Genomic DNA, 13910 nt, shown 5'->3' on the forward strand with positions numbered 1-13910 from the left:
GAACTGAAAAATTTATACCTGTTGCAGAATTTCTTTAAATTGACACATTTTCTTTATGTTGGTATTTTAGATGATGGAGCAGTGGCTTCTCCTGATACTGCAGATATATCCCCTGAAGGTCCTCAGCCTTCCATGATCCTTTTGCAGCAACTGATGACTGCTGCTACTCAGCCATCTCCAGTGAAGGCTATATTTGATAAAAAAGAACTTGAGGTAAAAAAGTTTAATTTGTATGTTATCAAATTTCCAGTTTCATTAGTATTTGCTACTGTAGATTAAAGTTTATGGTATCTTTATACTTCATTAATGTTCTGCCTTTCAACAAATAGCAAAATCTTTCTTAAGTATGAAATAGTTGCTAAGTTGGTCACATTTTACCAAATTGTACTTAAATGTTAAAGTACAGTGTCTTTGGCTTTTTTCCACTTTTAGACTAGTTTCTTTCATTTGTGCTGATCTATAATGTTACTGAAGTTAAAAAAAAAATTTCAGTTCTGTTAGTCAGTGTAGGCATTTTCCAAAAGAAAATTCCTGCTTCAGAATATTGTTTCAGAGGAGGAAGTGACAACATCATCTGGAAAGTAAAACATAAATCATATGTTGAGAGAGAGCCCATTACTGCCTGCATTGATGGTGAACATGTTGGTGTCAGAAAAGGCAGTGGCCTAGAATAAATGCTCACATTCAAGCTTATAGGGATCAAGCACATGGGGTGGGGGTCAAGAAAGTAAGGTGCTAGAAAGACACCACAGCACAGAGATGACTCAACTACATTCTGGTCATGCATCTGCCCCAGGAGGATGGTGGATGGAAGGCATAGAAAAATGATGGAAGAACACATAAGAACACAAGAATTGCCGCTGCTGGATCAGACCAGTGGTCCATCGTGCACAGCAGTCCCCCCCCCCCCCCCCCCACAGTGGCCCTTAGGTCAATGAGCAGTGCCCTAACTGAGACTAGCCTTACCTACGTACATTCTAGTTCAGCAGGAACTTGTCTAATTTCATCTTGAATCCCTGGAGGGTGTTTTCCCCTATAACAGTCTCTGGAAGAGCGTTCCAGTTTTCTACCACTTTCTGGATGAAGAAGAACTTTTAACTTTAAGTTTTCAAGTTTTATTAGTACATTTGATGAATCGCCTATTAAAATTGCTAAGCGATGTACAAAATCCAATAAAGAATAATAAAAAGAAACTAACATTTAACAATGTGGTTACATAAAATACAGACATGAATCGGGAGGGAGAAAATTAAAAGTTACAATCTTAAATTTTTGGTAGAAAAACAAAGGAAAAAACAAAAGGTAAGGGGTAATTAATCCATAACACTGTTAGGAACATCTGCAGAAAGTATAAAAGTTTCAGATATTAAAAGCATCATTAAATAGATAAGTTTTTAAGAATTTTTTAAATGTTGCAATATCATTTTCAGTTCTAATGTATTGTGGCAAAGCATTCCACCATTGAGGTCCCATCACTGTGAACATATCTGAGTGCCCTCATTCTCTCTACCTTGGAGAGGGTGAACAACCTGTCTTAATCTAATAAGTCTATTCACTTCATTATCTTGAATGTTTTGATCATGTCCCCTCTCAGTCTTCTCTTTTCAAGAGAGAAGAGGCCCAGTTTCTCTAAATCTCTCATTGTACGTCAACTCCTTCACCCCCTTAACTATTTTTGTCACTCTTCTCTCGAGTAGCACTGTGCCCTTCTTCATGTACAGTGACCAGTGCTGGACGCAGTATTCCAGGTGGGGGCGTACCATGACCTGGTACAGCGGCATGATAACCTTCTCCGATCTGTTCGTAATCCCCTTCTTAATCATTCCTAGCATTCTGTTCGCCCTTTCCGCCGCTGCTGCACATTGCGCAAATGACTTCATTGACCCTGGGGGGTGTCTCCGAGTAGTGCGCCGGACATCCTGTATTCGTATATAAGATTTTTATTACCGACATGCATCACCTTACACTTATCCATGTTAAACCTCATTTGCCATGTCGTGGCCCATTTTTCGAGCGTGTTTATGTCACTTTGTAGGTCTTTGCAATTCTTCTGCGTCTTCACTACTCTGAATAACTTCGTATCGTCTGCAAATTTAATCACCTCGCTTGTTGTACCAATTTCCAGGTCATTTATAAATATGTTGAAGAGCACAGGCCCGAGCACCAAACCCTGCGGCACTCCACTCGTGACGCTTTTCCAGTCCGAGTATTGGCCATTTACTCCCACTCTCTGTTTCCTATCCGCCAGCCAGTTTTTAATCCACATGAGTAGTTCACCATCGATTCCATGGCTCACAATTTTTCAAAGTAGTCGTTCATGCGGAACTTATTGAATGCCTTCTGAAAATCCAGATATACAATGTCGACCGGGTCACCCTTGTCTATCTGTCTGTTTACTCCGTTGAAGAAGTGCAGCAAGTTCGTCAAGCAAGATCTTACTTTGCTGAAGCCATGCTGGCTGGTGCTCATCAGATTATGTCCATCAAGTTGATCAATGATACTGTCCTTTATCAGCACCTCTACTATATTTCCCGGTACTGAGGTCAGATTCACCGGTCTGTAGTTTCCCGATTCTCCCCTCAAACCTTTCTTGAAGATCAGCATAACATTCGCCACTTTTCGGTCTTCCGGAATCCTTCCTGATTTGATTGACAGATTGGCTATTAGTTGAAGCATAAGAACATAAGAATTGCCATCTCGCGATCATACCTTCGGTCCATCAAGTCTGGCGATCCGCACACTTGGAGGCCCAGCCAGGTGTACTCCTGGCGTAATATTAGTCACCCATATCCCTTTATGCCTCTCTTAAGGAGATGTGCATCTAGTTTGCTTTTAAATCCTAGAATGGTGGATTCCACAATAACCTCATCTGGGAGAGCATTCCAGGTGTCCACCACTTGCTGCGTGAAGCAGAACTTCCTGATATTTGTCCTGGACTTGTCCCCCCTCAGCTTCAGTCCATGTCCTCTTCTCCGTGTCACATTGGACATTGTAAATAACTTTTTTTCCTGCTCTATTTTGTTGATTCCTTTCAGTATTTTGAAAGTCTCGATCATATCCCCTCGCAGTCTTCTCTTCCCAAGGGAGAACAATCCCAGTCTCCTAAGTCGTTCCTCGTATTCCAAGTTCTCCATACTTTTTACTAGCTTCGTTGCTCGTCTCTGCACCCTCTCCAGCAGTTTTATATCCCTCTTTAGGTTGGGAGACCAATGTTGGACACAGTATTCCATTGCTCTATAAAGTGGCATTATAACCCTTTCCGATCTACTCGTGATTCCCTTCTTTATCATGACTAACATTTTATTTGCTTTCTTTGCCGCTGCCGTGCATTGTGCCGACGGCTTCAGGGTCCTATCTATCAGTACACCCAGGTCCTTTTCTTGTTCACTCTTACCCAGAGTTGCACCTGACATTCTATACTCGTGTTCCTTGTTCTTTCTGCCTAAATGCCTTTCTGCCTAAATGCACTTTTCCACATTAAATTTAATCTGCCATTTCTCTGCCCATTTCTCTAACTGACACAAGTCACTCTGAAGTTCCTCGCTATCCTTCTGCAATCTGATTGACCGGCATAGCTTTGTGTCGTCTGTAAACTTGATGATCTCACTGGATGTTCCTTCTTCCAGGTTATTTGAGAAAATATTAAATAAGATGGGCCCAAGTACCAAGCCCTGGGGTACACCGCTAGTCACTTTCTCCCAGTCTGAGAACTTCCCATTTATGCCCACTCTATGCTTTCTGTTTTCCAGCCATTTGCCTCCGAGCGACTTCCATTAACCACCATCCTCTGGCGTCTGTCCGACAGCCAGTTTCTAACCCAATTCACCACTTTGGGTCCTAACTTCAGCTCTTCAAGTTTGTTCAAGAACCTCATATGAGGATCCGTATCAAAGACTTTGTTGAAATCTAAGTAAATTACATCTAGCATATGTCCTTGATCCAGCTCTCTGGTCACCCAATCAAAAAATTCAATCAGGTACGTTTGGCACAATTTACCTTTTGTAAAGCCATGTTGCCTTGGATCCTTTAACCCATTAGATTCAAGGAAGTACACTATTCTTTCTTTCAGCAACACTTCCATTATTTTTCCAACAACTGAAATGAGGCCTGTAGTTTCCCGCTTCATCACTGTGACCACTTTTGTGAATAGGGACCACATCCGCTCTCCTCCAATCCCCAGGAACCACTCCTGTGTCTTTAATAGGACCTGCCAGAACCTCTCTGAGCTTCCTCAGTATCCTGGGATGGATCCCGTCCAGTCCCATCGCTTTATCCACCTTCAGTTTTTCAAGCTGCTCATAAACACTATTCTCCATGAACGGTGCGGAATCTACTCCATTTTCTCATGTTACTTTGTCAGACAATCTCAGTCCTTCTCCAGGATTTTCTTCCGTGAACACAGAATTGAAGTATTTGTTTAGCATGTTTGCTCTTTCCTCATCACTCAACACATATCGGTTCCCAGCATCTTTTAGTTTAGAAATTCCATTTTCATCTTCCTCCTTTCATTAATATATCAGAAAAAAATTTTATCTCCCCTTTTTACATTTTTTAGCTATTTATTTTTCCGCCTGCGCTTTCGCCAGACGTATCTCTCTTGGCTTCTTTCAGTTTCACCATGTAGTCCTTTCTGCACTCCTCTTCTTGGTTTTTTTTATATTTCACAAACTCCAACTCTTATGCCTTTATTTGTCTCTGCCACTAGTTTGGAGAACCATATCAGTTTCCTTTTTCTCTTGTTTTTATTTATTTTCTTCACAATAAGGTCCATAGCCATTTTTATCGCTCCTTTCAGCTTAGACCACTGTCTTTCCACTTCTCTTATGCCCTCCCATCCTAACAGCTCTTTCTTCAGGTACTTTCCCATTTTATTAAAGTCCGTACATTTGAAATCTAGAACTTTTAAGTCTAGTCTCCACTTTAGCCATTACATCATATCAAACCGTTTGATGCACCCACTCGAACATTAGAAATACTCTCTCCATTTGTGAGGACGAGATCCAATATTGCATTTTCCCTCGTGGGTTCCGTTACCATTTGTCTGAGCAGAGCCTCTTGAAAGGCATCCACAATCTCCCTACTTCTTTCTGATTCCGTAGAAAGAACATTCCAGTCAGCATCTGGCAGGTTGAAATCTCCCAACACCAGCACCACCTCTTTCCTTCCTAACTTTTGGATATCCACAATCAGATTCTTATCAATTTGTTGCGATTGAGTCGGAGGTCTGTAGACTACACCCATGTAGATAGAAGTTCCATCTTCTCTTTTCAAAGCGATCCATATCGCTTCTTCCTCTCCCCAGGTCCTTTGCATTTTGGTTGCTTTTTGACCATCTGTGTCCTTCCCATATATGGGATTCACTGAACCACATCTCTGTGATAACGACAATATCCAGATCTGCCTCTAACATCAGGGCTTGCAGATCATGTATAATGTTATGGCCTTGCTGAGGCAGTGCCGCCAGATTTAAATGTGGCACAGATATTTGTTTTGCCTAAACCTGGCAGAGATTCTCAGTTGCCGGCCTCTTATTGCCCCATCTCATTGCTAAATGTAGACATTAAGTTGTTGGCAAAGGTGTTGGCCAACCGGATGACATGAGTGCTCCTTAGCTTAATAGATGAGGCTCAAATTTGGTTTATACTTAGTAGGACCATTGTGAAAAATTTGGGAAAAATCTTGGTGTCGCTGGAGGAGTGTGTGGCGCGGTGGATGAAGCTACAGCCTCAGCACCCTGAGGTTGTGGGTTCAAATCCCGCGCTGCTCCTTGTGACCCTGGGCAAGTCACTTAATCCTCCATAGCCCCAGGTACCTTAGATAGATTGTGAGCCCGCCGGGACAGAGAGGGAAAATGCTTGAGTACCTGATTGTAAAAACCGCTTAGATAACCTTGATAGGCGGTATATAAAATCCTAATAAACTTGAAACTTGAAACTAGCAGTGTAAGTGCCTGTAGGTTCCTTTGCTATTAATGCCGACAAAGGTTTTGACAGGGTGCGCTGGGATTTTTTTGTTTGCCACCTAGCGATAATTTGGGTTTGGGGTTGTTTTCGTGTCAGCAGTCAGAGCGCTCTATGCATCCCCTATGGCACAGATTTTTGTAAACAATAGTGCTTAAGATCTATTTCCTTTTTATAGAGGGACCAGACAAGGATGCCACTGTCTCCTTTGCTCTTTGTATTACGTTGGATCCCCTGATAAGGGATATTTACCATGTGCAAACTTATCAAGAGGGACACAGTGGACACGGAGGGATTTAATTTGGCTGCATTTGTGGATGATTTATTAGTTCATTTAGAGGATCCTAGGACATCCCATATTGATCTTTTAGAGATCTTTACAGAATATGGTACTTATGCAGGTTTCCAACTTAGACAAATCGGAGGCGATTCCCTCTTCTGAAGAGTTTTATTTTAATTTGATGAGTCGCTTAATTTAATTTTTACTAAGCGAGTTACAACATAGAAAAAAAAATAACATTTATTTTAACATAATGTTTTAAAATTTTAAAACAATAGTTAAGACCAACAGACATACAGACCAACCGAGACATTAGGTAAAAGAAGGGCAGAACTACAATTCAATATTTTTAGGGTACAGAAGAGAACCATAAATGGAAAAAAAAACATTAGGAGGGGAAGGAGAAAACCTGGAAGGTAATGTAAAATTTTTGAACATAATTTATAGATTAAAAGCGTCTTTAAAAAGAAAACTTTTTAAATTACTTTTAAAATGACTCAAATTATTTTCCTCTCTCAATTGCTGAGGTAAAGTGTTCCAAAGTTGAGGAGCCATCACCGAGAACATATCTTGTCGTCGGGTTCCAATAATTTTCAGGGAGGGAACCACTAAGAGTTTTTGGTTAGTAGACCGAAGGGAACGCGATGTACTATAAGGAATAAGTGCTTTATTGATAAAGGAATAAGTGCTTTATTGATAAATTGGGGTTCGTTAGTAACAAGGGTTTTGAATACTAGTAATAAAATTTTAAAAGTGATGCGGTGATTAATAGGAAGCCAGTGAGATTTGATCAGAAAAGGAGTAACGTGGTCATATTTTTTACCGTTATGAATAAGTTTAACGGCGGTGTTCTGGATGATTTGTAATTGTTTCTTTTCCTTTTGCATAATATTTATTAATAATGAGTTACAATAATCAAGTTTGGCAATAATTAAAGAATGAATTAGTATATTTAGAGATTTTGGTTCTAGAAACTTAGAGATTGACCGGATCATTCGTAATTTGTAAAAGCAAGATTTTACAATGTTACTTATATGTTCATGGTAAGAAAATTTGTTATCGATTATGACATCAAGTATTTTTAAGGATGTTACAAGCTCCAGGTGAGTGTTATGAAGGGTAAAGGAAATAGTAGAGCTTTTGTTTTTTGTATGTTTAGGGCTAAGCCATTGTTTAACCTTCTCTAATTTTGTATTGATCTCTAGTATTTCCTCTTTATTTTCTGGGTTTAGTGGGTGGGAGAGTTGAATATTGTCAGCGTAAGTGAAGGTGGTAAAGCCTATAGACTGACATAAGGTCAATAGAGGGGGCAGAAAGATGTTGAACAATAGTGGAGATAGGATGGATTCTCGTGGAATATCATAATTAAGGGTATAAGGTTTAGAGACGGAATAATTAAAAGTGACTACAGAAGAGCGATTAGACAGAAAAGAGCTGAACCAATCAAGTATTTGATCACAGATACCTTTGGCCTTTAGTCTGTCGAGAAGTAGTACATGATCAATAGTATCAAATGCTGCCGACAAATCTAGAGAAAAAAGAATTAGAGTTATGGTGATCTAGATAAGAGTATGTTTGTAGTTAGACCAATCAGAGAACACTGTAGAATGGTTTTTCCTAAACCCTGTCTGGTTTGGATGTAGTGTATTAGTTGATTCGACAAAATCGGATAGTTGATCAAATACTATCCTTTCAGTTAGTTTCGCTAGGAATGGAATGTTAGCTATAGGATGATAATTTGAGGGGTCCTCGAGGCTGGATTTTTTATTATTGGCAAAATTGTGGCAGTTTTCCATGTGGAAAGTAATAGATCAGAGTTAAGGCTATTTAATATAAGGGAATGTATGAAAGGGCCGAAACATCAGTGGACCAAGAAGGTGCTAGAGGAATGGAAAACGTTGCCAATTTCCTTGATGGTGCAAATTAGTTTGATTTGTATGATGGTGTTCCAATTATTCCGCAAGTAACTGAAAACCTGGCTTTTCACTAAAATGTAATTCTATGCCCCCTTACTCTTCTCTTCTATATATAAGTTCATGTAAACCTTTTTTTTTTTCCTTCTCTTCCTATATTTTAAGTTCTTGTAAACCGTGCCGAGCTCCATATCCGTGGAGATGATGCGGTATATAAACTTAAGGTTTAGTTTAGTTTAATTTAGTGTTGCCTAAATGGTTGTATGTTTTATAGACCATTCCCCTTAAATTATTAGGGTCTTAGAACGAAGTTTTATGGGATTTTGCTGGGTTGGCAAGAAACCAAAAGTAAAGCTGAATGCATTGAAGGAGGGGGTGTTGGAAGTTGGGGGGGACTGGGATTACCCGATATCCAGTTGTATAACCACACTTACCTCTTACATCATATTGAGGACTGAATTCTGTCCTTGTCTCGGTATACGCCTGTGGTATTAAAGCAGGCATATTTTGCCCCTTATTATTTTTATTCTCTGTTGCATCTGGCTAATAAGAGTATACCCAGGCACTTGCAGGACAGTGTCCTTTTAAGGCTGTTACAGAGTCTGGACTTGGTTAACTGGCATGCTGCCATTGTGTGGGAATGTAGCCTTCAGGCTGGGTATGGAGAATAAAGTTTTTGGGGACTGGGTGCAGCAGGGGATTGTACAGTTGGAACATGTACTTCCCAAAAATGTAGAGATCTTGCCTTTTGAAGTCCATAAAGAACATGTGGGTTAAAGGTGGGACAATAGATTTGCCTATTGCCAATTAAGGCACTATTGGGCATCTTTAGACAAATCATTTTTGTGTGCTCACAAGAGAGATGTCTTGCGTCAACTCTGTGCCCCAGAGGGAGAAAATATTTGTTCAGTATCTGGTCTATATAAAATATTGAGAGAAATGTTGCCTCATAAAGATCTTAGTGCTTATAGCCAACATTGGGAAGATAACTTAGATCTTGATCTGTCGCAGTGGGATATCCATGTTAATATTAGGGGTACCCCTGCCTTGACACATTGTGCTTGGTTGCATAAATGTTATTACCGAGTGCTTTTGAGTCTCCATTGGCTGCTGGTTTATCTCAGAATCCAGTTTAAATGTTTATGTATTACTAGTTTTTAAGCCTGTTACATTAACGGGTGCTAGAATAGATGTGTCTGTATGTCTCTCTCCTTGGCTGCTGTCTGTCTTTCTTTCTTTTTCTCTCTCTCCTTGGCCACTGCCTGTCTTTTTTTCTTTCTGTTTCTCGCTCTCCTTGGCCACTGTCTTTCTTTCTTTCTTTCTGTCTCTATTCTTGGTCGCCTTCTGTCTTTCTTTCTCTATCTCTCCTTGGTCACTGTCTGTCTGTTTTTCTTTCTTTCTTTCTTTCTGTCTCTGTCTCTCTCTCTCTCTCACTCTCCTTGGCCACTGTCTGTCTTTCTTTTTTTCTCTCTCTCCTTGGCAGCTTTCTGTCTTTCTTTCTATCTGTCTCTCTCTCTCTCTGTCACTGTCTAACTTTTCCATCTTAGCATCAATGTGTGTGTCATTCTGTGTATATTGCCTCTTGCTTTACACTACCCAAACTGTGGTCTTCTTCCCGGTTCTTGTCTTCACCATTCTCATTCTGCTGGGCTGCAAATTCACCATTCACTGGGGCAGAAACATCTGCACAGGGCTCCTTCCTCTCTGTCTCATTCATAGCTTCCTCTCCTGTTAGTTTCTCAACATTCTTCTCAGCTTTGTCCTTCTCAGTCATGCTTTTTTTGTTTGTTTTCTGAAGTCGCCCCCTCAGCACGGGCTTTGTTTTCCTTCTGATTTGGTTTCCTTGCTGACTCGGACTGCTGCTTCTTCACGTCATCACCAGTGTTGCTGTCACTATCACTGTCCTGCCCTTTTTCCATCTGTTCTCCGGAACTGCCACACGTGTCATAAACTGCCACAGGCTCCACCACTGTACGCATCGCAGAAGCAGCATTGAGAGAAAAGCGCTGCACCACGCTACCGCTGGCTTCGGCGTCTTCTATCCACTGCGGCCCGCCCTCTCTGACTACTTCCTGTTTCCGCTAGGGTTGGCCGCAGTAGATAGAAGACGCCGAAGCAAGCGGTAGCGCGGTGCAGCACTTTTCTCTCAATGCTGCTTCTGCGATGCGTACAGTAGTGGAGCCTGTGGCAGTTTATGGCACGTGTGGCAGTTCCAGAGAACAGATGGAAAAAGGGCAAGACAGTGATAGTGACAGCAACACTGGTGATGACGTGAAGAAGCAGCAGTCCGAGTCAGCAAGGAAACCAAATCAGAAGGAAAACAGCAGTGCAGCGCTTTTCTCTCCATTTAAACGCGGGTGAGCCGGCGAGAAGGAGGAAGTGGTGGTTTTGGCAGTGAGTGAGGGCGGGAGGGGGTAGTCGCCGGCTGTGCTGTGCTTTCCTGATCTGGCCGCCGCATACGCACTGTGACCATGGACCTACGGATCAGAGATCACAGATCAAGCAGGTCTGAGTGCGCATGTGCGGCTAGCGTTTTATTATATAGGATTTTTTAAATTTTATGTGGTATTTTTGCTCCTCTTGTTCCTCTTCTATGGAATGTTTATAGATTTTCATATGCGAGAGGCACTCGTTGATTTAAACTTTCTCTCCCTTCTAAGAAAAGAGTTCAAGGAGTTAAGAATTTTAGCAATTCTCTGGCATTTAAATTTCACCAATTATGGAATGAACTTCCTCTAATTTTGAGGTGTCCCAGCTCTTTCCAATCTTTCCGCAAATCTCTAAAAAAATTTTATTTGCTAAACATTTTGAAAACAAATTCTCTTGTACTTTAGCTTATCTTTTTTTTTTTTTAGAGCAATTTATTAATTTTCCAAAAGAAAACAGAACACACAATACACATGAGTACATGGTGGTCAACAGAATACATGAATACCTACATTCTCCCATACTTCACCACATACCAAAAACTCCCACCCTCCCCCATCCCAGTACCAATCCCAATACAACATGAAACACTCCATTCCAAAATACGCTACAGAATAAAAATCAAACATTAAGCAAATGACTTTGAGCTCTGTGTGTTAAAGTGAGCCAAAAGGATTCCCAACAAAAACTAAAAGTTCGTCCCAATTCTGTGTCCAAAGCAGAAAATTGTAAACGTTCCATAGAAGCCTGTTGCAGCATCAAAGTACACCAGTGAGAAAGTGTAGGGGAATCTGAGGAAATCCAACAGTGCAGAATCACCTTTTTCCCCAACAACACTGAGCGAGCCAAAAAACTCCTGAACCCCTTTGGAGAGGGGAGAGAAAGATGGTCCAACATGAACAACAGTTCAGGACTGAGGGCAAAATTGTATTTCCACATTGTCTGGATATGTCGATGAATCTGCTGCCAAAAGGTTTGTACCCTTGAACAAGACCAAAACTGATGTCCAAGAGTAGACAGAGAGTAGGAACATTTGAGGCATTGTGCTGAGGCACACATCTTTGCCCGAAATAAATATGAGGGAGATCTATATAAACAAAGCAAAAATTTGAAGTTCATTTCGATCAATGGCACACTGGGTGTCAGATGAGCCATCCTAGGGAGCCCTCTCTTTATCATTTGTGCAGTCACTGTACAGGGAAGGTCAAAAATACCTTTTTGCTGCATACATCTCATATGAAAGTTCACCCAAGCGTTCTTGGAGATGATGATGATGAAATCGCAAAGGAATCATTTCCTGTGCAGATAAACTCAGGGCCTCAGAGATGGTTTCCATTCGCCGATCAGTAAGGGCGTCCCGCGGTAAGGAATGTACATAAGAAGAAAGCTTAAGGTATGAAAACCAGTCCTTCTCCATCCAGCCATGTTTCCTTTTAAGGTCATCAAACGATTTCAAAGACCCATTAGAATGTACCATTTAATAACATCCCTCCCATCGTATAGTTGTACCTTGGGTTTCTTTTTCCCATATGTAATACTTAACATTTCTCAGTGTTGAACTTCATCTGCCATCTCGTCGTCCATTCCCCTAGTTTGTTCAAGTCCCTTTGCAATTCTTTGCAGTCTTCTTTAGTCCGAGCTCCACTAAATAGTTTGGTGTCATCCACAAATTTTATTATCTCACACTTCGTCCCATTTCTAGTTTATTATGAATATATTAAATAGCAGCGGCCCGAGCACCGAACCCTGTGGAACACCACTCGTGACCCACCTCCATACCGAGTAGTGGCCCTTCACTCCTACCCTCTGTTTCCTACCTGCCAACCAGTTTCTGATCCATCTATGTATGTCTCCTTCCACCCCATGGTTCTTCAGTTTCCGGAGTAGGCGTTCATGGGGCACCTTGTCAAAGGCTTTTTGGAAATCTAGATATATGATGTCTATGGGGTCTCCTTTGTCCGTCCGTTTGTTAATTCCTTCGAAGAAGTTCAATAAGTTCGTTAGGCATGATCTCCCCTTGCAGAAACCATGTTGGCTGGTTATCAGAAGTTTGTTTCTTTCAGAATGTTCATCAATGTTGTCTTTTATCAGTGCTTCTGCCATTTTCTCCAGAACCGAGGTCAGACTCACCGGGTCACCTCTTGATCCCTTTTTGAAGATGGGCGTAACATTGGCTATCTTCCAATTCTCTGGGATCACGCCTGTTTTCAGGGATAGATTGCAAATTTGCTGCAGTAGTTCTGCTATCTCCTCCTTTAGTTCCTTCAGAACCCTTGGATGGATTGCGTCCGGACCTGGGGATTTGTCAGTTTTTAATTTTTCTAGCTGCCTGCGTACGTCTTCAAGGCTCACTTCCATGGATGTTAATTTTTTTGTTTGATCTCCATTGAAGATTTGCTCAGGTTCTGGTATGTTGGATGTGTCTTCATTTGTAAATACAGACAAAAAGAACACATTAAGTCTTTCTGCTACTTCTTTCTCTTCCTTCACCACTCCCTTACTGTCTCCGTCGTCCAGCGGTCCCACCTCCTCCCTAGCCGGTTGTTTCCCTTTAACATATCTAAAGAACGGTTTGAAATTTCGTGCTTCCCTGGCTAGCCTCTCTTTATACTCTCTTTTGGCTTTTCGAACCATTCTTTTTGATACTTCCTGTGCTCTTTCCAGTTCCCCTCAGTTTTGTCCTTTTTCCATGTCTTGAATTAATTTTTCTTATTTTCTATCGCTTCCTTCACTATTTTAGTTATCCATGCCGGGTCTTTTGTTCGACTCTTTTTGCACCCCTTTCTGAATCTGGGGATATACAGATTTTGCGCCTCGCTTATTGTGTCCTTGAAAAAAGACCAGGCATGTAATACTGTTTGCCATTTCTTGGAAGTGTTCCTAAGTTTCTTCCTTACCATTTCCCTCATTGCTTCGTAGTTTTCTTTCCTGAAGTTGAAAGTTGTCGCTATGGTTCTCTTTCTTTTCAGTATTCCTACTTCAACCTTGAACTTGATCATATTATGATCGCTGTTTCCCAACAGTCCCACTACTTCCACTTCCTTTGCAGGTCGCCTTAACCCATTTAGGATTAGATCCAGAATGGCATTTCCTCTTGTTGGTTTTCTAACAAGATGCTCCATGAAGCAATCTTGTGTAGCCTCTAGGAATTCTATCTCTCTAGTGTTTTTTGAGCTTCCAAGACTCCAGTCTATTCCGGGATAGTTGAAATGTCCCATAATAACCTTGTTACCGCTTTTGCATTCTCGCTTCATCTCGGCTTCCATTTCTTCATCGATATCTCTGGTTTGCCCGGGTGGACAATAGTATAGGCCCTTCTTTATTTCAGGC

At 41.1% G+C, this 13910-nt stretch overlaps 1 protein-coding gene across 1 annotated transcript in view; it reads left to right on the forward strand.

Annotated features, from left to right (window-relative positions):
- HERC2 (HECT and RLD domain containing E3 ubiquitin protein ligase 2) overlaps window positions 1-13910 on the forward strand; it is a 3346202-nt gene that overhangs the window by 1455456 nt on the left and 1876836 nt on the right. Inside the window, 1 exon segment of the mRNA XM_033948978.1 lies at window positions 71-213. Coding sequence (XP_033804869.1) covers window positions 71-213 — 143 coding nt within the window.

The sequence above is a fragment of the Geotrypetes seraphini genome, chromosome 6, assembly GCF_902459505.1.
Source record: "Geotrypetes seraphini chromosome 6, aGeoSer1.1, whole genome shotgun sequence".
In the NCBI taxonomy this organism is placed as follows: domain Eukaryota; kingdom Metazoa; phylum Chordata; class Amphibia; order Gymnophiona; family Dermophiidae; genus Geotrypetes; species Geotrypetes seraphini.